The 27,701-nt window shown below is 42.3% G+C and overlaps 2 protein-coding genes across 5 annotated transcripts; both read right to left on the bottom strand.

Annotated features, from left to right (window-relative positions):
- Positions 1-491: 491 nt before the first annotated feature.
- LOC123760029 (probable glutamate receptor) lies at positions 492-26,332 on the bottom strand. Of its 4 annotated transcripts, none has more exons than XM_045745391.2 (14): positions 17,992-18,115; positions 10,941-11,067; positions 9,815-9,939; positions 9,544-9,666; positions 8,951-9,165; positions 8,296-8,415; positions 6,737-6,883; positions 5,886-5,976; positions 4,462-4,741; positions 3,761-3,981; positions 2,899-3,079; positions 2,457-2,556; positions 1,752-1,881; positions 492-1,011 (listed from the first exon to the last, which is right to left on the bottom strand). In XM_045745391.2, exons 2-14 carry the CDS (start codon positions 11,017-11,019, stop codon positions 805-807), a joined length of 2,019 nt encoding a protein of 672 aa, XP_045601347.1. In that variant the 5' UTR covers positions 11,020-11,067; positions 17,992-18,115; the 3' UTR covers positions 492-804. The 4 variants fall into 4 exon arrangements, with proteins under 4 accessions (XP_045601347.1, XP_045601348.1, XP_069181512.1 ...); XM_045745392.2 differs by lacking the exon at positions 17,992-18,115 and adding an exon at positions 12,723-12,851; XM_069325411.1 differs by lacking the exons at positions 9,815-9,939; positions 10,941-11,067; positions 17,992-18,115 and adding an exon at positions 26,102-26,332.
- On the bottom strand, positions 18,979-24,657 carry LOC123760031 (probable glutamate receptor). Its single transcript, XM_045745396.2, has 8 exons — positions 24,291-24,657; positions 23,938-24,028; positions 22,832-23,108; positions 21,694-21,911; positions 21,025-21,205; positions 20,150-20,249; positions 19,744-19,873; positions 18,979-19,520 (listed from the first exon to the last, which is right to left on the bottom strand). The coding sequence occupies exons 1-8, from the start codon at positions 24,416-24,418 to the stop codon at positions 19,434-19,436; spliced, it is 1,212 nt and encodes a 403-aa protein (XP_045601352.2). The 5' UTR covers positions 24,419-24,657; the 3' UTR covers positions 18,979-19,433.
- Positions 26,333-27,701: the final 1,369 nt, after the last annotated feature.

Genomic DNA, 27,701 nt, shown 5'->3' on the forward strand with positions numbered 1-27,701 from the left:
AATATCAAAGTGTTCAGTGAGGATCCAAAAGGTCTTCTCTGAGTACTCTTTATTTTCTTCTCTGAGGCTATGGGTCCCTACATTTGCACCAGAGGTGGTACCCCTTCTAGGTATATATATATATATAATTTTACACATCAGGTTTGTGGAATGGAACTATTCCTTCCAGGTTTTCGTGTCTCTTGTTTGACCACAAAACCAGAATTTAATATCAAGTTATAATAATTCGCTTTTCTTCCTACTTTACTGTGTTTTGTTTCGCATTTTTCCTTGTTCCATGTGGCAGCCCGAGCTAATATAAGGAAAGGAGAAGAATTCTATTACATGCAAGCATCGGGAGGAAGGAGGGGGGGGTGGGGGGCGAGGCCATGGTTGGTCAACAAAACTGAAAATTATATTTTGAAAATATATAAAATAAAGTCTCTAAAAAAAAGCAATTATAAATAACAATCATTATTGTCGATCATAATTATATAGGCTCTAAAAGCGAGTTTTAAACAACGTTTTACTGTGAAATTCCTATAGATCAGAGAAAGTGTGTAAACTACAATATAATTGCTCTTTCAACTAAACCATGAAACTATTCGCTTAAATGCAGATAAATGAATTTATGTCCCGCAGCTCTTATCACTAATAGCGAACTATCTCCATTGAAGCCCGCGTTGGCTTCCGTAGAAGTCGCGTTATCTCCAGTAGAGTCACCACGTTACTTATAGTGGTAGTGGTAGCGGTGGTGGTGGTGTGGGAGACTATCGGAAACAAGGAGAAACGGGAGACGATAGTCTGAGGGGGGTGTAGTGAAGCTCACGAGGCAGGAGAGACAGGAGACGAAGCCCTCTGGATGTGGTGGAGGCGTGCAGCGACCAGCTCCAGGCCCAGCACCATCAGACCCACCACATCACCAACAGGAGACGAGGCCCTCTGGGTGTGGTGGAGGCGTGTAGCGACCAGCTCCAGGCCCAGCACCATCAGACCCACCACGTCACCAACAACACAGAACACAAACATTCCCTGCAGTTAAAAAACCATCTTAATACGGTGTAAACTGCCAATTATCCTAACCTTCAATCTGGGAAATGCACACACACACACACACACACACAATCAGGTGGTAATCTCTCTGTAACTCTTGTTAATTAAGAGTATCAAGGTTGCCACTTTAATAAATCACTGATTTCCTGTGATAAAACAACAACAATTAAGCTTTGAAGTTATTAAACTTCTTGTTAGAAAAGCTTACTAGACTGCCTTACTGTATCTCTGATGTGTCCCGGAATGTGTGACTGAGTGTCTTAGATCCGTCCGAGTGTGTAACCGACTGGAATTGCCTGTCTATGGCTGTCCCTCTGTCTGTGTGCATCTTGATATGACTGACTATCTGCATATGACTGTGCTTAATAAGCTGCATTGTTCTCCATGCTCGGGGCTTTTAGATGAGCACGTATTAAAAGGACTAACTGTGCTGTTGGAATAGCTAAATCTCTTTTCTCTGCTTACTATCTAAATATGTTTTAGTTACTTATATAATATTCACCGTAACATTTTTATTCTGGAGTTCCCAGAGACTAGTAAAATGACCACACTTGCAGTATACACGAATGTGATATATAAGCAATAGGCTTCCACATAGAACTGAGTGGTAGACAAGAGTATACAATGCTGTACTTTTGAAGTGCAGGGAGAGGGGGTGAAAAAAGGGAGAGGGGCTTATCTTCCATAGTGTAGTAATGTTGATGTGGTATAAGCCTTACCCAGACGTTGGTGAGTGAGAGGGAAGTCCTGACGGTGATCTTAGAAGGTGGGTGAACACACACTGTTGAGTTCCTGTTGAGGCTCCTCATCCAGAACTCGTACAGCCCGGCCTCTGTCATCCACCTGATTCTGAAACACTCCGCATGTTCACCGACTGTCTCGCTTCATGCACGTCGGCGTTCAATCCCCGATCGTCCAAGTGGTTGGGCATCATTCCTTTCCCCTCGTCCCATCTCAAATTCTTATCCTGACCCTTGTCAAGTTCTATATAGTCGTAATGGCTTGGCGCTTTCTCCCGACAATTCCCTCCGTATGTTGACTGGTATTTTGCGTTACAGAGATATTTTGTATCTCTCTCAGATATATAGAAGTGATATTCCTACCATGTCTGAATTTTGTGTAGGCATAGTAACATTTTCGAACATTGAGAAATTACTCAAATATTTCATGAATTAAAAACAAAAACGACTAAAGTATTTTTTTTAAGCTTGTTTCAAACAACAACAATATCCTGAAACAATCTAGTGCTATCACTCCTATTATCCCATAACCTGTTCCGTTAATCTGTAAACACACGCCTATCTGTCTCCTACCCAACAATGCGCACGTACCTCCTGCTTATACCCAACAATGCGCACGTACCTCCTGCTTATACCCAACAATGCGCACGTACCTCCTGCTTATACCCAACAATGCGCACATACCTCCTGCTTATAGAAGGGATAAGAGGGCTGGTCTTGGGTCCGATCATGCAGTACAAGAAGGACATAAACGCCTCTCGCGAAGTGTAGAAGTCACACCGACCTGTTGAAGCCAAGAGTTAAGGGGTGCACTGATCAGGATAACTATGATCATCAAAGCTATCAGGATTAGCCTTTTGCAGTTTAATATACAACTTAGGTGTGATTTTAAAGTGTAAATGTAAAACGTAAGTAGTTAAGCAGAGACTAAGTCATAATAACAGTTTAAATAACCAAACTCTACACATGTATGAAATGAAAGTAACGACGTTTCAGTCCATCCTGGACCCTTATAAAATCGTGTCACTACGAGACAAGAGCCCAGGATGACCCCCAACCCCACCACTCTCCTTTCATACCTGTAGGAGTGGAGTATTAAGTACTCAAGGCTCGCCATAGGAGATACCGGTTTTAGAGAAATCTTGACCCGCGAGGACTTTGATGGTCAAGCCCTCGCCCACGAAGGCGTATGGTCCCTCCCGTACCAAATGGTCCAGCATGGTCGAGTACTCCGTCGCCAGCAGGTACATGATGTGTCCGGCCTGGTCGATCTGGTGCACCTCGCGGAAAATCCCAGATTTAGACGTCTGTCAAACAAATGTGGCAAAACTGATGAAGATATCCAACATTCTGGAGGTTGCGTTGTGTTACCCCTTAATGGAGACTGAAGATCGGTGAGGTCGGGAGGGGGACAGTGGCTTACCACCGACGTTCACAGAAGGTAAGGGCTTTGCCATGGACATAAAGACACGTCCGAAACGCTATGCGTGTCAGTGGCTTTGCAAGAATGTAAAAGCATCAATGTTAGGTGTGGTATATCATGCCCTAGTACCATCAATCTTGCTTCTATATTGTATGATGTATTCGTTATTTTCTAATTTTTCTTGAATTTTTCTTCTATTCTCTTTGACTCTTCTCCTCTCTAGTCCCTCCTCTCCCTCTCTTCTCCTTCTCCGCATTCCCTTCCTCTTTCACAAGCCCAATGTACCTTCTTGTGTATATAAATAATAATACAAAATCATGCAAATCATGCGAGGCCATTATTTAAGACAAAGGAGAATACAGCCTAGAAGTGAGGGAAATGTAAATATATTCCCTCACAAACCACACACACGCATGTATCTAAATAACTACCTATTGCAAAATGTGTTGATTATTAGATATACACAACACAGGTGGAAATATTAACTTTAACATCTACCACTTTGATATATCTGGTACGCAAACTTTATAAACTTCAGGGTATCTAAGAACAACTAAAGGCTTACACGGAAATAATTGACGTAAGCAGTGTTGTACTCCCAGATCATGGTAGTGGAGGAGGAGGAGTCCAGGAGAGCCCGCAGGGTCTGGAAGGGCTGAGGGATGTACCTCACGGCCAACAGAGACATGAGATTACCGGAGTAACTCTGCATCAACACCAGCATCATTAGCATCCAGCTGGCCAGCACCAGCCGCTCCCACCACCGCCCCGCCGGCACTGCCGTGTCTGTCAAAGGGGTTTTCACATGACTAAAAAATACATTTCGTCAGTACAATGAATGAAATTCACTATCACACGATAACTAATCTAATCCAGCGGTCGCCAACCTTTCGGACCTCAAGTCGATTTGAGAATGGTCCAGGACGGACCGAAACGTCGTCGTCCCTTGAACTTCTAGTGTGTGGTCTGGTCAACATTCTTCAGCCACGTTATTGTGACTCATCGCCTGCTTTCGGACCTCACAGACAGTTATTAATCTCGAGGTTTAATTAACGCCTCCACAAAACATTACAGATCATCCAGCAAGTGTAATTTAGTTCTAAACATAATTCAGAACTAAAGTTCACTGTTACACGGGATACACCTTTGCGTATAAACACCTTGGTCCATAATTTTGGTTTTTGACGCAAGTTTAAGCTTGCAGGAACAAAAAAATATATAACCCTCGGATGCTAACCCATTTCTGATGCATGATACCAAACTTACTTTTCTGTATCGTCATGCGAAAATAGATGGATAGCATTGGGGATCCGACGGAGAAGAACGATGCGAGCAGCAGGAGAGCGACCAGCACCACCAGGAGGGACCCCAACAGGGCTGCCCACACTTCAGGAGACAGGGGCAGCAGGAACCCCCACGGGTCCACCTCGGGCCGGCCCTGACCTCCAAGTATCCTAAGGGAGTCACTGACGACTGGTGCCGTGTAGTCTACTATCTCGGCTCGTTCTGCCGTGATGCCAAATGGACCGAGTCCCAGGTCCACTTCCTAAAGCCACCAAAAATTACAATTATCATGTCGTATCCCAATGAATAATGCACACATGGAGAAGTAATGCAATAGTGACCAAAGAGGAGAGCTTTATCTCATTGCTTGATCACCAATCTAAAAGATTATGCAGGCTACCAATGTTGTTCATATTGATATATTTCCCCTATTGTTTCAACATACATTGTAACAATGGGAATGACAACTGCCAATTTCTGACACCAATAGCGAGAACACAGTTTTTTTTGTGTGTTTTACACAAAATATTTCTGCTCTGAAAAAGAAAAATTATATATTCTTAAGGTTTTATTTGCTATCATGAGCCATTGTTAAAATAATTAAGATCCAGAAGAGCTAAGTCTTATGGGCAGTATCAAGGAAATTTGCTTAGCTTTGCTGAACTGGTTTTAATGATACTATGGAATAAATGTGTGGATGTGAAATACAGTGACGAATATAACCTCACGTTGAGGCATAAATATGCTCGATGTTTTTAACATAACTCACCTTCCTGCCCACCATGCCCAGTTACACACTCACCTTCCTGCCCACCATGCCCAGTTACCCTACTCACCTTCCTGCCCACCATACCCAGCTACACACTCACCTTCCTACTCACCATACCCAGCTACACACACTCACCTTCCTACCCACCATACCCAGCTACACACACTCACCTTCCTACCCAGCTACACACACTCACCTTCCTACTCACCATACCCAGCTACACACACTCACCTTCCTACTCACCATACCCAGCTACCACACTCACCTTCCTACCCAGCTACACACACTCACCTTCCTACTCACCATACCCAGCTACACACACTCACCTTCCTACTCACCATACCCAGCTACACACACTCACCTTCCTACTCACCATACCCAGCTACCACACTCACCTTCCTACCCACCATACCCAGCTACACACACTCACCTTCCTGCCCACCATACCCAGCTACCACACTCACCTTCCTGCCCACCATACCCAGCTACACACACTCACCTTCCTGCCCACCATACCCAGCTACCACACTCACCTTCCTACCCACCATACCCAGCTACACACACTCACCTTCCTACCCACCATACCCAGCTACACACACTCACCTTCCTGCCCACCATACCCAGCTACCCCACTCACCTTCCTGCCCACCATACCCGTCATGCCCGTCGCCGTGCCATTGGCCAGCTTGGTTCCAAACGACCCGTCAGGCGGCCGCACGATGGTAAAACTGTCAGGAAATGTCTCAAGAAGAATTATGTTTCGTGACGAGTAGAAATAGTGTATTTTCTTATATTTCGAGCACCAATGTTTTACCTGGCATTACTGAAGCACAATTAACTGTTGCAAGGTAAATATGCAATTACTGTGCCAACTGAATAACCACTGTAACATGTCCTTGTGAATAATGCAGAATTATTATACACAGAAATCACAATAGCGTGATGAATCAAATGATTCGAGGAATCGAATCCTCGTCACGGCCCTTGTGGATTTGTTCATTTCATGCAGGATTTTAATATTACTATTATTGACTCAAGAGTTTCATATCTTTGTCACACTTCCGTATCTTCAACACTGAGAAGTAGATTTGAATTTTAAAATGTTTGAATCAATTTATCCAACGAGTGAGAACACATGGTCAGATGCATTTCTTTACAATACTTGGAAGCATTAGTAATACAGACTGCCAAATGGTAATAATTATGTCATAAATTACCCCAAACACTAACAAAACTCAAGATGTTAGCATGAGACTAAATGCTAGCAAAATGTTTAACATGTTAAACTCGGTATGGCAACGAGTTAAAGACACCGCCATCATTGCATAATATAGACTATAATATCAACTCTAATGAAAATAAATGGGCTATTTTTGGGGGGCTAATGTAATCCTTCCTAATTATGATTTGTATCATATATCAATATCTTTCAAATTTGAGAGTGCGAATTGGCTGGATAAAAACCTGGATTATGGTGATATATTTTACCTGAAGTTAAGAGAGCGACCAAGCAGCTGCAGGAGCTGAACCATGGCGCCGGAGAACTTGTACCTGTGGCCTAGACCCGTCTCCCTCACCTCCACGTGTGGAGGAAACTCTTCCGTCGTCAGCGACAGCGTTGGTCTCTCCGTGAACCTGGCGCGACACACCGCGTGAATGTTTATCTATCTACCCTGATGCAGATCCAAATCAAAAGACCACAGAGGGGAAGGCCCGGCAGTACCTCTCGTCCAAGGCTTTCACCCCGGTCCTTATACAGTGTGAAGTCTACAAGACGAGCATCAAAGAAAGTGCTCATCACGTCACAAACTTGGAATACGGTTATGCTAATGTGATTTAAAGGTAAAATCACCAAGCAGGATAGAAAGATGCTGGGACAATGTTGATTAGATGCGTACTTTGAGTAGGATGTAAAGTGAGTAGAATCCTGTGGCTTGCGATAGGGCTCGTGGAATGGTTATGTGATAAGGTCGGCAGTTGAGTGCCTCAGAGGGGTGCCGAGGGAAGGGGTGGATGTTGTCAAATGTTATGTATAATGTAAATTGTCATCCACACTTCCCCTGGAAAAATTCCCGTGTGAGAGTTTCGGCCTCACACGCGTGGGGTCCATGGTTCGAGTCTCCTAGAGCCCAGGTGAATGGAATTAGGTGTAGTTTTTTTTTTTTTTTTAGATTCAGCTACTGGGAACAAAAGGTTCCATGCAGCACGGGTTATGGTGAGCCCGTAGTGGACTTACCTGGCACAGGAGCGGGGTTGTAACTTTGAGCACTGTAGGTATAATAACGGAGCTCAGGTTAAGGGCCGTTATCGATTTTTAAACTAAAAAAATACAGAATAAAATGCCAATTAAGCCAAGGAAGCCAAAGAAGACGCACACATTTTGATACTGCAAGGATGATTTTTTGGTTATCTATATTCAGGGGGGAGGGGGGGGGAGTGAAGGAATTGGCATCTCTTGTTAGGTATTGACCTGATTTCCCCATGTTAAAGAAAGTTCTACTGAAATTTAGGTCAAATAACCTTTCGGGAAAATCAAGAGATCTGACTTTTCAACAGAGATCTCAAGCGATACCGTTATTAGCTAAGCTCACTATTACAAGATTGCAGTCGATAATTTATTGTTCGCCTTCACAATAAGTAATTATAGTAGTATAATGAAACATGCACATAAAATAAGTCACAGTGACGTCAATGAAACAAATAACTTAATCCAAATATGTGTACTGAAAGTGACGAGACGATTTTGCGTGTTAAGAACACACACACACACACACACCTTCACTACCGCCCTCAACCCACAGCTGCTAACAATGTTTGCGAGGCTGAGACCCACAAGTGTGCTACGATTAGCCAATAGGTTTCAGTTCAAGTGAACACTTTTTTCCCCAGGACAGTGTTGAAATAAGTAGTCACGAATACTACCAAGTCCACCACAACAACGATAATCCCCGGACTCGAACTATAATTTATTGAAATGTATCGTTCTGGTCATACATATGGCCATTTCCGACACGAAACAAACACGCAGCATCAGAGGGAAGACTCGCCTGTAGAACTTCTCGGGGAAGAGCTGGAGGCTGGTGGTGAGGGAGAGGCCTCTGTGGGGCGTCCACTTGGCGACCTGCAACACTGTACTGCTGTACGGAACGTGCACCCACACGCTGCACCTGCACATGCAACAATCACCAACACAATCATTAAGTCGACCCGTGTTTCAACACACTCGACAGCAAGGCAAATAAACACCACATTAATAAACAATTTATCCAATATCAATCGTCATTTTGTCATTAGGACTAACAAATCTGATTATTTTGTGGTGGTCGTATATGCTAACTAGTCCAAGTGGCACTTCTCAACCACGCTCAGTATATCCAGAGGTAATAAAGCTGTCCTGTCCAGGAACAATTAAACACGTGCAAATTTTGTGGTAGGAAGTGCCTGTACATATAACATGGAGGCTGGAGAAGTAATCATTTTTTTTGAGTGAATGTCCTTGCACGCATTTTGTGATACTCTACCAGATCACAGCGAGCTCAAAGGACCTATGGAATATATGTACTCACGTCGCCACCAGTGTATTGAGGTACTGGTTGCAGAAAGGTGTAACGATCTGGAGGCGGTGGCCAGGTAAGCACCATGGCTGTTGTTCATTACCTGGAGGAGGCGTCCAGGATGAGCAACATGGTGGCTGGTCATTACCTGGAGGAGGCGTCCAGGATGAGCAACATGGCGTTCATCATGGAGAAGGAAGTGTGGAGGTGACGGAGGTCAGAGAGAGGTCGGCGGGTGATGGCGAGCAACCTGTTGGCCCACAGCAGAAGGTGGCCCTTGATGGCCCACTCGGCTGAGGCGGCCAGGAAGGTCGGGTCGTCGCTCACCACCACCACCATCACCAACCACGACACCTGTCGCACCTGTCGAGAGGTCAGCCACAGGTTATATCGTCTGTCTGACAGCTGGTGTGGCTGTTGAGAAGACAAGAATGGAGGAAACTGACAGGAGGCCTACTGGTCCACTGAGACAATTACCATCGTTATAGCTAATTCATATATTTGTCTACACCAGGGGGTTCGAAAACTGTATTCCCGTCTATTATGTTATCTGGCTACGTGTTAGTAATTCAACAAACCTATTACAAAACTAGTTTTTTTAATCGAAAGATTTACAGTTTGTATCTATTAATTCGTGTTGTATCGATATCCCTTACAGTATAATTAATATTCGAGAGGTTTTCTTAAGCTGGATTATTTTTTTTACTTACCCAGACCATTACTAGTCTGGGGGTAGTTTACCTTGCGAGCTTGGGTGACGGCCCAGTACAGCTGCGCCTCCGTCAGATTGGTTAGGTTGCTGCTCTCTACTGCCACCTCAAACACCGTCATTCCCCAGGGCACGTCCAGCCGCCCTCCCAGCTCCTGAAGAGAAAATAATAAACAGTGAAGCCTGTTTACGGCGGGAGTTGGCGATTTATGGTCACATGTTCAATACAATATGCCCGTGCTACCTCTTGGGTGGCTTAATCGTCATCAATCAATCACAGGTGGAGCAGTAGTGTGGACGCACGGTGAAGACAGTGGAGGGGGAGGTGCTGCCATCTGTGAGGAGGATGACGGAGGAGCGCGGCCGCCACACTCTGGTCGCCACAGCCGCCACGCACCGCCCCGCCGCCCTCAGCGTCTCCTCTCCAACTGCTCGGCATGAAAAGATGGCTTTAAATAGTGCGACGAACAAGTTGGTGGCAGGGTTAAAGGAATTGACCAGAAAGAGCCAAACCAGTATAGCAAGAACCTAGTACAAGGGTCACTTGTAACATCGGGTGATCGAACAAAGACATGCAAGAAGCAAAACCAACGTTGCATCGACTAATCCAATTTTATGGAAACTATTTCTAATCAAATTTGCACGTAAACTAAGTCAAAAACAATTTGTATCGATGTAGACGAAAGTTAGACTGCTATAAACATACGCAGCTGTTTGCTAATTTGTTGTGTGCATCTGATCTTATTTATAAAATGTTAGCCAGGTGACTGGCGCAGTCTTCCAAATTTACCAATTAAATAACTGACGGGATGGCGATTCTGTGAACGCACTGGCACACCCCCCCCTCTCCCTGGTAGATCTATGGAAAAAGACGTTAGTGTAACAAAGAATCTACATTGAAAACGTAGATCAAGACGTTACGGTAGCAAGCTTTGTCCGATGGTAGACGAGAAGGCAGATATATATTCTCTAGCCATGAGGTATGTTCAGAGAGGAAAACGGGGCCAGAACGGGGCTCTGTGCTAGAAAAGGTTTACCCCTCTACTTCCTTTGGTAGAAAGGTGAAGTTCTTTGGCATAGTCACCTTGTTGCAATGGCTGCAAAGCGGCCTAAAGGCCTTAATGCAAGGCGATGTTTGAAGGAATAAATTAAACGTACTCGTCTTTCAGGTGGTGCTCTGATATAGAGCACCACGAACAGAACAGCACCTTTCTGTTCCTCGAGGCAACCCAATACACCAGTTTAGGCGTGTACGTATTTTGCCAAAATACGATGAGCTACTGCACTATCTGGTGCATGTACAAGCCACCAACTGGCCTACCGTGGCGACCTCTGATTATTGTTTGAATGCGTCTTACTACCAAGTAACTCCTGAGCTCAATATAACGACAATCTAGCACATCAACATAATGAAAATAGATTAACTTACCACGAAGATGAGGCAATCGGGCGACGGTGAGGCAAACTGTTGCAGTGAGGAACAGTAGCAGTGACGTTGCCATCGTCATGATCACTGTTCTTCACATGCCGACTGTCAGGTTTCGTCGAGAAGAAAGCTTTAGGAGAAACAAAATTAAATTACACTTTTAAATATCTCTATTCCGTTCAACAGAGCGTGCAAATGAACGACATAAAACAAAGAGAATTAAAAGAGCCTTCTAAAGTTTGCGTACAGAACGAAGCTTATTAAAACGTTACGGCAGTTGACCAGACTACACACTAGAAGGTGAAGGGACGACGACGTTTCGGTCCGTCCTGGACCATTCTCAAGTCGATTGCGGTCTGGTCAACATACTTTAGCCACGTTATTGTGACTCATTGCCTGCGTTACGGCAGTTGCCATACCAAATAAGAACACAAAAGAGAAACTAGTTAGTACTGTGATACATAAACGATAACAATAGAATTAACACGAAATTGTAAGGTATGGTAATTATGAGAAGAAAGTACTAAGTATGACTATATAGTCCTTGGACAGGGCATGATGACAAGGAGCTGGAACAGAACGCAGGGGATGAATTAACGGGTTAGAAGGCACATAGAATGATAACTGTACTCTATGCGGGTTCAGTACACAAATAATTAGCCTATCCTCGAGATGACAATTCAGTTATCTCAAGGATAGGCTACGTAGAATACCTCCCTGTATACGAACATACGTTAAGGGCCTAGGAATCTAGATTTGTACAGTGGCTTCGTTCTCTACTCGCAACAACCGAGGATCCCGGGTTTGATCCCCGGAAAGGGACAGAAATGGTTGTGCAAGTTTAATTTCATCTGAAGCTCTGTTCACCTAACAGTAACTAGGTATCCGGGAGTTAGGCAACTGTTGTGGGGTTGTATGCTGGGGAGGGGTCAGTAGTTCGACTTTGGGGACCTCAATACAAGCCTACAGTATATACACAGGCTTCCAGTCCCAGACAAAGCGATTTGTTAATTAAAATATTTGTTCGATGTTCCAATAAAACCAAGACCAAAAAGGCTAAAATGTGTAAATTCAAAATGAACAGAAAATATTTAGAACACAGTGAATCTTTTAAGCACAGAATTTTAACTTTAATCTGAATTAGAACATCTTTTGCAGCAATAGTGGTGGTGGTTGAGCAGGATCGAACCCTCGTCACTCCAGACGCGCGACTTAAATATCATGGACTGTGATTTTTTCCAGAACATTGGTTCCAGTCCCCCCCCCCTTTCATTCCCCTAACCATAGGTTATTTTCACAGACATCTCACACATTATATTGTGATTTCATTGTGTAGTTCGATTTAATATGGTCCAGTTATCCGAAACACCCTAACCTAAGGTTAATCAGGGGTTGTAGTTAGTCATAGCAAGCCTAGTTAGGTTTGTATATCTACCCAACAATTAATTTCAAAGCCGCGCACTTCCCATGAACATTGTATTATTCTGTTCGATTTGTTGCATTCTAGAGAGAATTTCCAAGAAGAACTTAAAAAAAAAGATAACCATGTTCTCATAAAAACAGATACAACTAATCTTATAACTAAAATATTGTAATTATCTAAAAATGGGCTTTAGTGTACACGTCAAACCCAGAATAAAATAAAAGATTAAATTTTTTTTTATTTCCTCATTATCTATGACAAGTTTAAGCATAACCATACCATTAACAACATAATATCAATAAGTTACTCTCGAGGTTCCGTATACTCTCCAATTAAAACCACGAAAGTAACAAACAACTCACTTAGCTGGTCAAGGTAAGTAAGTTTACAGGTGAACCAAGCGAGATGTTCACGACCCACCGCTGCCGTCCGTGGCCAAGACTCGACTGTTTATATATTAGTCCTCCCTCCCGCTTCGACTCCCTCTATGTTAGGCTTTAGACCTATCAACCTCTGGGAGGGTTATTTAGACCATACAAATGCTTACTGACTAACCAGTAAGTACACTGTAGTCCTGAACATAGCTCAGGGTTAATGTAACCTCTCAGTGTATATAGACTGAGATGTGGGGGGGGGGGGTATACCCTTACTGTATATATATTCGACTCCCTTTCCTATCGGCGGAAGAAAACGTAAGCCAGGAAAAAGGTAGTTAATGCTGCTGTTGCTCGTTTCCTTAACTGCTCTTGAGCAGTTATTTTAACCTCTAAGATAGGGTTGCCAAATCATAACATTCAGAATCTAGGACACCTCCACTAATAGTCGCCAAGACTCTTCGTGCCCTCTCTTAAATTTTGGTTTTAAACATAATTACCATTATAATGGAAAAACACAAGCACAGTACAGAATTATTTCGAAAAAAAATACAATAAGATTACCTTTACATAAGGGTGATCATCTTGAATTGCTATAGTTACAATCTTCTTCCCCCCCCACTGTCTGTGTCTTTATGTGCCCATTGCATATTTTTCTGTAGATCTGATTTGGTTTTCAATGTCTTATTGGACTTTAAAAAAGCTAAGAAAGAACTAACTAAATAATGTGTGTAAATCACGAAAATTAACGTGATGAAAAATGTGACAGTGTCAGACCACGGAGGAAGATTTGAAACAGGAATTTCCTTAAGTACTTTCGTATATTAAAACATTTTCAGAAGGAATGAAGATGTTTTTTCAAGGCAAAATTCCTTCTGAAGATGTATTAATATACGAAAGTATTAAGGAAAGTCTTTTTCAGTTCTTCCTCCGTGGTCTGACACTAAATAATATATATAATTAGATAATTTTTTTTTAAGTGATGGAACCTGAAATTCTGGACTTTGAGAGAAGTTCTAAAATTCTTCCTGGGCATAAATTTTGACACGTGAATCGAGAAATGTCCTGGATTCAAGCCAGAATTTACATTAGTTTGTCTACATATCTAAACACACTTTAAATTCTTAATAATAAGACTGTAATGTAAGCACTATCTTATTCCAATAACAGTCTTGGCCAATATAATCGGTAACCTCGTAAGACCAAGTAATTTTCAAGTCAACTAACCAAGTCTTAAGGGTAAGTCTACTGTAAGCAGGTAAACTAAGAACCAAGTTAAAATTAGGAAATGAATTATGTAACATTGAATGTGATCGGTGTTTGACAGACCGCAGTGATGAGGGGATATTAAAACACAAGTAAAATCATATAATCTATTGTAATAAACAATCGAATTACAAAACAAAATATTGGGGAAACTTCACTTCTTGCATAACAATCACAATCATGTCAGATGGCTAGTAATCTTCACAATTCTCAAGCAAATCCGTGAGAATTTCATACATGATGCTTACAATGCCGTCACTCCATTGTAGTTCTGAGGTGCTCACATGAGTTCCATATATGAAAATCCTAATTTATTATTGCACCTTAGTTTAGATCATAAAATATAGTGCAGTGTTTCTCTATATCATGAAACAATAGGCCTACTGCAATATTTAGTTTCCCTCTCTTCCATTTCATTGTGGATATCTAGAGGGAGAGGAACTGAGCAAAGAACAATGTTCTCTCAAGAAAATTATTTTATTATTACGGCACTTCTTAATCTAGTGTAATTATGTATATACTTTATATAGTATACAATTATGATGATTTCATGTAATCTTCTATTATGAATTTCCTAGATAAATAATATATTGTAATTTTAGTTGTAAATTAAATAATTTACAAATCTAAACATGTTGCACTGAGAATGCTTATATTTATTTATGCTGGAATAAATTAGATAATTTTTGTTTAAAACATAAGAGACTCAGAACCATGTTATGAGTCATTTTTTACACAATTTAAAAATTTTGGTTCCTGGGTAGTAAGTGTTATTTTCTGATTGTCTATACCTCCCAAAGTATAGAAATGGTGGTTATTCTCCTCGAACTTTGCTTTTACCTTTATATTTGACAGCTTAAGAAGGACGTCTTTAAGGGTTATTTGAAGGCTGCCGACTCCTTATCTTGAGCTGTGACACGTTATTTCATAAATCAGCAGCCTTCAGGTACTTTCAAAACGTCTTTCCTACGCTGAGGTAAAAGTACAAAGTTTGTACTTTTTTTTGTTTGAGGGAAATAATAGCCATTTCCATACTTTGGAGGCTTAAACAATCAGAATATAACACCTACGTCTCAGGAACAAAATCAATTTTCATAAAGTGATAATTATCGGTGTTTTTTGAAGATTGATAATTATCGGTGTTTTATCCAACAAATGACATTCGTGTGACGGTCGTCACGCGAATGTCATTTGTTATTGTGAATTAAAGCAATTTTCCCACAATATATGTCAAGTTAATTGACCAATAGTTCGATGCAATTAATCTATCTCCCTTGTTAAAAACCAGCTCTACGTTTGAAGATAAAAACAGATCATTAGCTTGAATGATGCAAGAAATTTATACCATCGTCCAGAACCTACAGCCGAACCAATAATGATCCACATTCCTCTTCATTCGGAATTTATCTAACTTATGAATTGAATTTGCACTGAAGCTGTGTAAACTGACACTGACTCATGGGGTCAACAGCGTCACTCTTGTCTCGTAACATCACGCTCTTGGTACTTTGTTTCTTGCTTTGTATGTTCTAGTGCTGTTAGTTTGCTAGATTGCTTGGTACGTTTGCCGGTCTTCATTCCTTTGATCGCTTCCAACAGCTTTATCATACGTCGGGTTTGTTATAATAGAGTAGAACAAGATTATTTCTATCGTTTGTCGTGTTGCAGGTCTATTTCTGTTGGTTCGTCAAGCTGCAGGTCAATTTCTGGTGTTTTTTCAGTTTTTTCCTCTGTTGGCCTATTTCTGTTTGCGCAACTTAAAGTTTTGTGATTCCAAGTCAAAGTTAAATTACTTATTTGTCGTATGAGCAACACAATTTCCAGGTCAATCCAAGAGAGTTTAGGCGACATGACAGCTGCGAAAATATATACTCTGTCACCCGGCACCTGTTTTACCGTTTCTGTTGTCACACTGCCGGAGTACTTGACGTAGCGTGTCACACTGTTGATCTGAGTGATGTTGAATGATTATAACGCTGATGAGCTGGTGTTGATTTTGTCGCTAGGCTTGTTTACATGCGCTTCTCTCCGTCAAAACTTTTGTCTGGCATGAGGTTACTTCCAATTTGACGGTACTAATGCTTCTGTGTTTGTTGCCACTTTTAGCCTGGATTCTATTGTAAAGCAATGCTGGGTTGGTAGAGGGATTTTCCTACTGTTTATCTGTGATCGTCTAATATTCAGTGCTTGTTTTGCTAGACCCTGAAACAAATTCTAAACTAACTTTCCCACTCATGTACTTGTCTGCGTGTGTCTGTACTTTGCTAACCTATTCTTTCGTGGGTACTAATTTCACAGTCTTTGTATTGTGGTAAGTTGTTCATGCCAGTGTTGTTATGAGTAAGTCGTGTACTGGGACTGGTCAGGAGGCCACAACATTGCACTACTAGTAGAGTCCTGTTTAACGTCATCCACTGTCGAGTAATATTTGAACGCTGATCCAGTAGCAGGATGTCTCAATGCAAGGCGAAGCTCTGGGTTATTTTGAACGTGATTCACATTATCAGAATACGAGGGCAAGGCTTGGGTTACCCCGTCCTGGTATCGGACAAGACCTGAGTTTGAGATGCAGCAAGAATGGCAAGGGTCGTGATGTTGGGTAGTGGCTTGTTGGTCGGCCATGGTAGCCATGTTACATAGAAATAGTCGAGGCCGCCCACTGCGAGCTTTGTTCTCGACGCTGCCTTCTTGATACCACCGTCTGATCCACCTGTAGACAGTAGTCACACTCGCTCCTGTCTTCTGCGCAATCGTGCGAACTGGGAATCCGTCGACCCACATGCGGATAAACACAGCGCGTTCTTCCACGCCCGTGGGTCGGAACTGGTGTTTCCCCATCATAGTGACGCTCTGTGAGGATAGAATCATAAACACATCTTCATACACACGTATATTATCAACATTTAACTTCTCATGATGAATGTACCGATACAAATATAAGATGAATCAAGATCTAGTGGGAAGTTAATACAAATTTCAACTTATTAAATTTATACATTAAGGAGCTGAAAGAATAACATTACATTTTTTTGCGTCAATCTAATTCAGATTCCTTTTTATATATAGACAGTTCTTGTGCGCATATTTCCCCGTGAGAATCAAGGTAGCTGATAATCAACAAATCATGGCGTGTCGGAAGTTAAAGCAGAATTCAATTATTTACCTAAGTATGACACTGCGAGAAATATAGCACTACATACTCTAGGACAGAGCAACCCCCAATTATCTCCTGCTCTGACATGTCCCGCATAATACCACATAAGAATTTCTTACTAATGATGCCAACATTCGTGGGAAAATTTCACCACAAACACAGGAACATGGTAAATCTCTCACTGTCTTGCTCAAACATGTAATTGTGAGGAGGAGAAAGTGCTATGCCTACATGGCACATTGAAGGGCTAGGGGACAGGAACGATCCAAAATCCTTGGACCGTCGGGATCGAACGGCGACTGCACGAAGCGAGGCTGTCACTGTACTTTGACATATCCTCATATCAATTAAGTAGTTCTCACATAAAAATACAAGACAATTATGTACAGATAAAACCATTTTACCAATGTCATTAAACACTTCAAATAGTCGTAAAACATTAAACAAGACGACGGAATTCATGTGATGAAACACTCTGTCGTCTAAAGATGACCGTGTTCCCCCAGCTGACGAAGGCATAGCCTCGCCTAACCTCCACTGGATGGCGTATACATTCCATCCAGTTTGAACTAATTTGCTCACAAGATATGTAATCACTTCAACGTATGGTACAGAGTTAAAAGATGTTAAATATTTTTGTTTGTGATTTGTAACTTCATGCGGCGCATCAAAACGGAGGAAAGTCAGCAATTGAATTCTCTTCCTCCCCAGTGATTACATATAGGAAATAGTAAAAAAAAAGAATGAAATTGTAAAAAATAAAACGTGAATTATACAACAAGCATTATAAAAATATGATGACTAAGTAAAAAAATTAAAATGAATCAAAAGCCTTACACGTTAGAGCTTTCAGTGAACAGAAGTCCAGCTCCAGAGAGGATGATGATTGCGTCACAGTAAAGACAGACTGGATCCGGCTGGCGGGTTGATGGCCATAGTCTCCACGGTACTGACGCCTCCATCACCACCTTCCACACCTTTATTGTCTTCACTCGCAACAACCACCACACTAACTGTGCCCTCATTGGTCCACGGTGAGCCAGGGACGCTGATTGGTTACCAGCTGCCTGTATACAACGTCGTGAGTGGCCCGGCAGTAGTCTGGTCGCCAGTCTGGTTGATGTTACTGGTTGGGGGGATGTTGATGCGCGCGCTTTGCCTATTTCCTCACAGTATACAGTGACTGCTTCATGCACTGTGATCATAGGAGCCTCGCTGGAGGAGTGGAAGCTTATTTATCTTTCATAATGGCTAGTGAAAACAAGCAGCATACGACTATACTGGCTAACCACATAATCATAATAAAAATGATAATGGCAGTTAACATATAAGGTCACACATCATCTCGGGTCAGGCATAAATAACCAGGTAGCATTAACGATGGGGGATTGTTGAATTATTTCAGGCGAAGTTTTGCATACAGACGAATTAGCTTGTACGTATAATTAGGCGCTGCCTCGCTGGGGGTCAATAAGTCTTCTGCGGTTTAGATTAATTCTTACGTTTATATATATATATATATATATATATATATATATATATATATATATATATATATATATATATATATATATATATATATATATATATATATATATATATATATATATATATATATATATTATATTATATTGCGTAGTAGTGAGGACCATTTGTAGGGGTCGAACCTAGTATATGATTATGGTCCGTATTTGTGCTGGCCGGGGGAAAAAAGCGTCAAACATGATTGCCGAGCTGAGAAAGCAGGAGAAGGATATTGGGGCAAAACAATAAAACTTTTGAGATTTTTAATAATATATATATACTAGACATTGGTAACAAAGAGGAACACAAATATAATTGTACTCTAAAGATATAGTACATAAATAGTAAAAAAATATTATAACTAAAATGTATGAATTTAATGTTTTTGTGTAAATGGAGCCCCCAAAGTCTCTCGAACACGTAGTCAAGAACAAGTGTGAGTGTGGTTGACCTAGCCGGCCTTCCTAAGCTTCCCCAACGTCAAAAAACTGTTGTACTAAAGTGCCCTTATCCTAACTTACCAGAGAAGGTATCCAAAACTGAAAACAGAACAGTATATCAATTTCACGAGCCGCTGACATTTTCTATAACACGTTTTAGGCTTTAGCTGAAGTATTCGTCAATATGCGACGTTCTATTAGGAGGACGAGTTGGTTGACCAACGTGGGGGTTGGACATGGATGGTTTTGAAAGCAGACGAAGACCTCTGGCAGTGGAGGAGATCACGAAGACTGGAAACCAGGAGACGAAGACCACTAGGTGTGGAAGCGTGTGGCGATCAGCTCGAAGCACAGCGCCACCAAACCCATCAGATACCCAACACCACAGATCACAAACATTCCCTGTAGTTAACATACCATCATCATCATTATATTTTGAATGTTATAACTGAAATAGATGAGTGTAGTACTCTTGAGTGCACAGAAGCAATAAATATTATCGCAATCTCAATCAATTATCACATGGATGAATGTACCCAAAGCTAGAGAATATTGGGTTGTTGTTGTTGTCTGCATATTGTATATATTTTATAATGAATACAACGGCAGTATAGCACAGCATTACCCAGACGTTGGACAGCGCGAGAGGGGATCTGACGGTGATCTTGGAGGGAGGGTACAGACACACAGTCGAATTTATCTTCAGGCTCTTCATCCAGTACTCGTAGAGTCCAAACTCCTTTATCCAGGTAATTCTGTGATTCACATGAGCTGGATTAGTTTAGATGTCTTAAATTAATGCCGTTTTTATTTAGCTGTAACTAGGTAGCGTGGTGTTCCGTAGCTCTATAGTGCCGGATCGTCTAAACGAGCTTACATGTGCTATAAAATTAGTGGGTTGGATGAATGTATATATTTCTGGCATGAGTGTGCGTATTACCGGCATCTCACATTTTGTATTAAGCTTTTATTATTGTGTATACATTATATAAGTATATATATATATATAATGTATGTGTGTGTATGCTCACCTCCGACTTATAGAAGGCACTAGAGGACTGGTCTTCGCTCCTATCATGCAGTACTGGAATGGCATAAACCTCTCCCTCGACGTGTAGAAGTCACACCGACCTATGGGAGTCGGGGGAGACGGTCTCAAGATACACTCGAGATGAAAGAGTACACCTATTATCATCATGGAAAAGGTCTTTCTATTTCTAGGAAATAGAAAGAACTCTATTTCCAGACCTAGGTTTGGAAATAGAGTGGTTAACCTATTGAATAAATCAACAGGTATATGATAAAATAAACAGATATTGTGAGATATCCATAATATCAATAACTTTAAGATATATATATTATAACATATTTTTATAGCCACCCAATCTCGTAACATAATAAATATATGAGTTTGGGTGGGTATAAACAGGAGCTGGCTCGTGTTATACTATATGCCTTCTGCAGTTACCTTGATTCTTATGTTCCAGTTCGCTTTAATCGCTACCAATCCTATTATGATTAATACTTATAAGAAGAACTGGCTTCCTGAAACCAAACCTAATTCCTGTTGAAATCAGATTCTGAGACGTGAATTATGGGGTCATATTGTTCATCACAGAATTTGTAGATGAAAAGTTTTGCTTGAATATTTCAATAATGTTTACATATTATGAGTCACAGAACAATTAGAGATATTAACTTCAATCTCTCTTTATGTATTTTAAGTTATAATTTTCCGTCATTATATGTACAAGTGTAATTTTATGATACATGTATTAAATAAGCAAATGCGTAAGTCAATACAAATTTATTAACTTGTATTGATTTTCTTGTTATTAATTTTATTTTTATCATTAAAAAACTAAGCTTTACAACTTTGGGCATTAATAATGTACTGAATAAGCACCTGTTTGAGAAAAGTCCTGAGCCTTGAGAACTTTGATAGTAAGGTCCTCGCCGACGTAGACAAATGGACCCTTTCGTACCCTATCGTCCAACATGGTCTGATACTCCGTAGCCAAGACGTAGGCGATACGCCCTGCTTGCTCCGATTCCCGCACCTCCAGGAAGATCCCGGATCTTGACATCTTGAGCAAAAATTGAGAGGAAAAAACTGATGAAGTTATCTACATGGTGAAGACCAGGCATATGTAGACAAGTTAATCGTAACGTCTCGGAAATTGGAGAAAGAAAGGGGAGGAGAAAGTCACAGTGAGGGAGGTAGAGAGGTGGAAGGGAGGAGTGAGAAAGCGTGGTTAGGAGAAAGGGAAAGTTTAAAATTGAGAGAGAAAGAATGAGAGAATGGAGGAATGTAAAATGAGTAGAACGTGGTAGAAATGTAGGCTTACGTCAAAGCTGTCTGACGCCCCATTGATTGTTCAGTACGTCAAGAATGTGTGATGTTCCCCAGATTGTTCAGTACGTCAAGAATGTGAGGTGTTCTGATTGTTCACTACGTCAAGAATGTGAGGTGTTCTGATTGTTCAGTACGTCAAGAATGTGTAGTGTTCTGATTGTTCAGTATACCACACATTCACTCACAACTAGATGAGTACATTATGAAGAAAAGACTTACACGAAAGTAACTGACATAGGCCGTGTTGTACTCCCAGATCATGGTAGTGGAGGAGGAGTCCAGGAGAGCCCGCAGGGTCTGGAAGGGCTGAGGGATGTACCTCACGGCCAACAGAGACATGAGGTTACCAGAGTAACTCTGCGTCACCACCAGCATCATCAGCATCCAGCTGGCCAGCACCAGCCGCTCCCACCACCGCCCGGGCGGCATTGTCGTGTCTGAGGACAAGAGGCCAGATTCACGAAAGCACTTACGAATGTGTACATCTTTTCTCAATCTTTGACGGCTTTGGTTACATCTATTAAACGGTTTACAAGCATGAAAACTTCCCATTCAACTGTTGTTATTGTTATAAACAGCCTCCTGGTGCTTCGGAGCTCATTAACTATTTAATAATTGGAAACAAAGCCGCGAAAGATTGAGAAAAGATGTACAGGTTCGTAAGTGCTTGCGAATGTGCTTTCGTGAATCTGGCCCAAGGTTTGTTTATATTTTGAACTAAATGGCCGTACGCAGAAAATGTACAATTATGCGTATACAAACACACACACACACAATAGTAAATGAAAAAAGTAATATGGCTCAGATTGCGATGATTGAATCAATGCTTCAGAAAAGGCAGCATGAGAGAACAGCCTGGCATGCTGTAGTGAGCGTTGTTCATGAACCCTGGTACAGCATAGGCTACAAGAAAACAAAAAAAAATTAACCTTTAGATGTCTGAATTATAGTAAGAAATGTATTCCCATATTCTTAATTCCAAAACAATAACAAATATTTGTTGTTTACTCTTTCTTCTTTGCATGTAATGGCAAAGACAACATTCGTCTCTTTCAAGGGTTGGTTTGGTGTTGGGCTTAAATGATTCTCAACCTCAAGATGTTGTTAAAGCAACCACAATAGCTTACTGATCAAGCAGTAAGTATGCTTCAGCTCTCAACATAATCGAGGACTAAGGTACATATCTCTACTCACAATCTTGTTTTCGAGATGCTTATTTTATCACCCATAATCAGTGTTTTGACCCACATAATGTGCCTTGTGTATCTTGATTTAGCTGAGTTGCCAGAAGCGCCACGTACCATTGGTCTCACAGTCAATAATCTACATACTGTCATATTAACAAAACTAAACTCACTCTTCTGTAGCGTCATGCGAAAGTAAATGGAGAAGTCGAACTCTTCGGGGGAGAAGAAGGAGAGCAGGAAGAGAGCGACCAGCACCACCAGGAAGGACCCCAACAGGGCCGCCCACACTACAGGAGACAGTGGCAGCAGGAACCCCCACGGGTCCACCTCGGGTCGGCCCTGACCTCCAAGGATCCTCAGAGAGTCACTGACGATCGATACCGTGTAGTCTATGATCTCGGCTCGTTCTGCCGTGACTCCGAACGGACCAACGCCCACGTCAACCTCCTGAAGGCATGTAAACACTTGGGGTTCACTTTAGCTTCCGAATGATATAATGAAAAGGTTGAAGATGAAGGAACGTCCCAATATATGTGGACGTTTATTAAAACCCAAATTTTCGGATGTACGTCTACCTTCTTTCTCAAGGTACTGTACACAATGTTTAGCATTATAGTGTGAGAACATTGTATACAGCACCTTGAGAAAGGATGTAGGTTCCGTCCGAAAAATGTGGTTTTTAATGCACTTACACATATATTGGGTCGTTCCTTCACCTTCATTCAAGCACTACGGATTTGTAATAAGTTTCTCAATGAAAAAGTTATTATGCTGGAAGAACCAAGTGAACAAGGACAAAGACTATTAATGATCAATAAATGAACCAAGCATAATCAGACCCAGTAGCTGGATTAAGCCCTAATAATATCTCTACTTGTTCCAGTATTTACGGCAATAGTAGTAGTAGGCATCCATCAGTCTCAGGAGACTATGGAGTTGCGCTCTGGTTGTCGGTCTGGAGTGGTCTCTCCAGGGCTCAAAGCCAGGATAAGTTGATTCGGGGGAGAAGCTGTTACCCAGGCAGCAGGTCCCCCCTCTCCACGACGCTGAAAGTCTCCAATGGAAAGGCATACGCCAATACGATTGGTTTAACCACTTCAATGTCTCCCTTCGCGGGTCTGAGATGGATTGCACCAATGACTGTCACACTACAACATTCGAGGACACTAGTGTGACGTTATCCAGGTCATGTCTAATGTTAAGGGGGTAACTCCCTTGGTCTCGCGTAGTACACCTCCTGCAGTGGCTTACATCTTCCCAGCTGCGCCCCTCTCACCTTCCTGGCCACCAAGCCCACCATCCCCGTCTCCGTCCCGTTGGCCAGCTTGGTCCCGAACGACCCGTCAGGTGGCGGCACAACGGTGAAGCTGCTGGTGATGTGACGGTAAGTGTCTGTCTCATGACATGGGGGGGGGGACAGATGTTTATCATGTTATGTAAAGTTTTAGGGGACAAGTACATCCAAGGTGAAATGTTAACTTTTTTTTTAAGAAGTGGCACTACATTAGCAGCCTTCCATGCTTCTGGAGCAACTCCACAGCTATTAAATTAATAGTTTGAGAAAAGGTCTTTGCGACATTCTTGGTACTATATTATACAATGAACTAATGTTGTTTGTTACTACCTTACCTGAAGTTGAGGGAGCGGCCAAGCAGCTGGAGGACCTGGATCATGGAGCCGGTGAAGATGTACCTCTGGCCGGCTGTACCAGACTCCTCCCTCATCTCCACGTGCGGCGGGAACTCCGTCGCCGTCATCTTCAGCGTCGGTCTTTCCAGAAACCTGATGAAGCACACAGATTCAACACACCTCTCGCCAGGTTACCCACCTTACGCAGCACACCTCCATCAACTATATAATAATTAACACTATATAATACTGAGCAAAACGCATTAGACTCAATATAGTAGTAAGATCAGATATCGCAAAATAATATTTTAACTTCCTAACCAAGTTATGAAGAAGCAAAGGTTAATGCCAGAAGCATGGAAGTAGTCTAACTCTTTCGGTCACATATAATAACACACCAAAATATAACTGTCACGAAATAAACAGGCAGCATCAGAGGGAAGACTCGCCTGTAGAACTTCTCGGGGAAGAGCTGGAGGCTGGTGGTGAGGGAGAGGCCTCTGTGGGGCGTCCACTTGGCGACCTGCAACACTGTACTGCTGTACGGGACGTGCACCCACACGCTGCACCTGCACATGCAACAATCACCAACACAATCATTAAGTCGACCCGTGTTTCAACACACTCGACAGCAAGGCAAATAAACACCACATTAATAAACAATTTATCCAATATCAATCGTCAGTTTGTCATTAGGACTCTTAACAAACCTTAGGCCTGATTATTTTGTGCTGGTCGTATGTGCGATCTAGTCCAAGTGGCACTTCCTAGTGGACCTATGAAATATTTGTATCAAAGTCGCCACAGGATGAGCAACATGGTGGCTGGTCATTACCTGGAGGAGGCGTCCAGGATGAGCAACATGGTGGCTGGTCATTACCTGGAGGAGGCGTCCAGGATGAGCAACATGGTGGCTGGTCATTACCTGGAGGAGGCGTCCAGGATGAGCAACATGGTGGCTGGTCATTACCTGGAGGAGGCGTCCAGGATGAGCAACATGGTGGCTGGTCATTACCTGGAGGAGGCGTCCAGGATGAGCAACATGGTGGCTGGTCATTACCTGGAGGAGGCGTCCAGGATGAGCAACATGGCGTTCATCATGGAGAAGGAAGTGTGGAGGTGACGGAGGTCAGAGAGAGGTTGGCGGGTGATGGCCAGCAACCTGTTGGCCCACAGCAGAAGGTGGCCCTTGATGGCCCACTCGGCTGAGGCGGCCAGGAAGGTCGGGTCGTCGCTCACCACCACCACCATCACCAACCACGACACCTGTCGCACCTGTCGACAAGTAGGTGTAGGTTACGAGGTCTGTGTCACAACTGGTGGCGACTTTGTATCTCTGGGGAGACACAAGTGATTGTAGTGAGGCTACCTCACTGTCTCACTACTGTTCTACCTCCCTGCCTCGCTAACAGGAAGGAGTTCCACCTCTCTGTCTCACTAACTACTGGCAGGAACGTACCTGGCGAGCGTGGGTCACCACCTGCGCCATGCGCGACTCCGTCAGGTTGGAGCTGATAACTTCTGCTGGTACCTGGAACACCGTCACCCCCCAGGGCGCTCCCAGACATCCCAGCTCCTGAGGTCACATAAGAACAAACTGACGCCAGATCATGGAAGGTTGTTTCACCTAGTCAAAGACAGGTGGTATGAGACACTGTATCAAGACACAGGTGGTGTAAGCCAGTGTATCAGGTCACAGGTGGTGAAAGACAGTGTATCAGGACACACAGGTGGTGTAAGACAGTGTATCAGGACACAGGTGGTGTAAGCTAGTGTATTAGGACACAGGTGGAGCAGTAGTGTGGACGCACCGTGAAGACAGTGGAGGGGGAGGTGCTGCCATCTGTGAGGAGGATGACGGAGGAGCGCGGCCGCCACACTCTGGCCGCCACAGCCGCCACGCACCGCCCCGCCGCCCTCAGCGTCTCTTCTCCAACTGCTCGGCATGAGAAAATCATTACGAGATAATTATACGATCAATTATACGAGAATAAAAACAAAATCCATAACCAAATAATTTGATTTTATTGAAAAATGTCAGAAAGAGTTAGATCAAATATTCTAGCAAGAATCTTCTCCATATTTCTGATGCTTTTAATTTGAAAAGGAGTTTGAAACATTCTTTTTTTCTCCAACGTCTAATAGTTTTACATGGCGTGACGTTAAGAGAGTTTTTCGTTGACACTCTCAACATCTTCAGCGACGGAGGGAGAAGCAGATACACGCTACCTAGAACAACGAAATATATAGTCAATATAGAATCATTGATCTAACCTCTTTCAATAACGTACGTCTTCAAGACATTATATAAATATATATATATATATGGTCCTCAAGCTATAAATCACTATAAACTATTTGGCCCTTCGAGGATTCGAACCTGGGCGACCAGCGATCACCCGACTGGCTATCCAGCACTAGCGTCCCTCCACCATCAATTGCCTATAAGTGATGGCTGGTCTTCAAACCCACATACGTCTATATGGATTCCATTACCATCCATAACCCGGCAACAATCGTGGTTCATATCGGATATCGTTTTTCGTAGAATCTTTACACATATTAGGATCCCGCTGGAGGATGTTACGTAACACGTTAACTTAAAAATTGAAGAACATAGTGAAATTGGGGAAAAAATATATTAAATACTCTCGCTCTGTCAGCATCTTCGTCAGCTGTCATTCCCTTGGTGAAGATGATAGTTAGATAGACAGCGATAGTTAGATAGACAGGCAACAGCGATAGCTAGGTAGACAGGCAACAGCGCGAGAGAGACAGGAAGACAGGAGAGACAATTACTGAACAACTTACCCCCTGGGCGAGGCAGGTGATGTGCAACAGTCAACATGACAGTCGCAGTCAAGATGCTGACAGTCAACTTGAGCAGCATCAACTCCACTCTCGTCATCACTCTCGTCTTTCCACCACCCCGGCCGTCACACACGTCACACGTCACGGCCGTCACACGTCACGGCCGTCACACACACACTTACACATTGGGCAAGGAAACAGTCCAATTAGCACCATCGTGTCACTGCTTCTGTGAATGATCTGCCAAGTGTATTTACACATCAGAGTTTACAAAAGTTGATTAAAGAACCTAGACGCTGGCTATTAAGAAGCAAGATACTGAGTATTAAGAAGCAAGATACTGACTATTAAGAAGCAAGATACTGACTATTAAGAAGCAAGATACTGAGTATTAAGAAGCAAGATACTGAGTATTAAGAAGCAAGATACTGAGTATTAAGAAGCAAGATACTGAGTATTAAGAAGCAAGATACTGAGTATTAAGAAGCAAGATACTGAGTATTAAGAAGCAAGATACTGAGTATTAAGAAGCAAGATATTGATTATTAAGAAGCAAGATACTGACTATTAAGAAGCAAGATACTGAGTATTAAGAAGCAA

The sequence above is a fragment of the Procambarus clarkii genome, chromosome 16, assembly GCF_040958095.1.
Source record: "Procambarus clarkii isolate CNS0578487 chromosome 16, FALCON_Pclarkii_2.0, whole genome shotgun sequence".
In the NCBI taxonomy this organism is placed as follows: Eukaryota; Metazoa; Arthropoda; class Malacostraca; order Decapoda; family Cambaridae; genus Procambarus; species Procambarus clarkii.

Coding starts and splice junctions, on each gene's coding strand:
- LOC123760029 (XM_045745391.2), bottom strand. CDS start 11,019: ATGACGATGGCAACGTCACTGCTACTGTTCCTCACTGCAACAGTTTGC. Junction 8,416..8,950: donor ATCCTGGACGCCTCCTCCAG/GTAATGACCAGC, acceptor TTGCATGTGCAG/GTGCAGCGTGTGGGTGCACG. Junction 1,012..1,751: donor TCTCACTCACCAACGTCTGG/GTAAGGCTTATA, acceptor TTTTAACTGCAG/GGAATGTTTGTGTTCTGTGT.
- LOC123760031 (XM_045745396.2), bottom strand. CDS start 24,418: ATGACGGCGACGGAGTTCCCGCCGCACGTGGAGATGAGGGAGGAGTCT. Junction 23,109..23,937: donor TGGGCTTGGTGGCCAGGAAG/GTGAGAGGGGCG, acceptor ACATGCCTTCAG/GAGGTTGACGTGGGCGTTGG. Junction 20,250..21,024: donor TCAGGACTTTTCTCAAACAG/GTGCTTATTCAG, acceptor CGACTCCCATAG/GTCGGTGTGACTTCTACACG.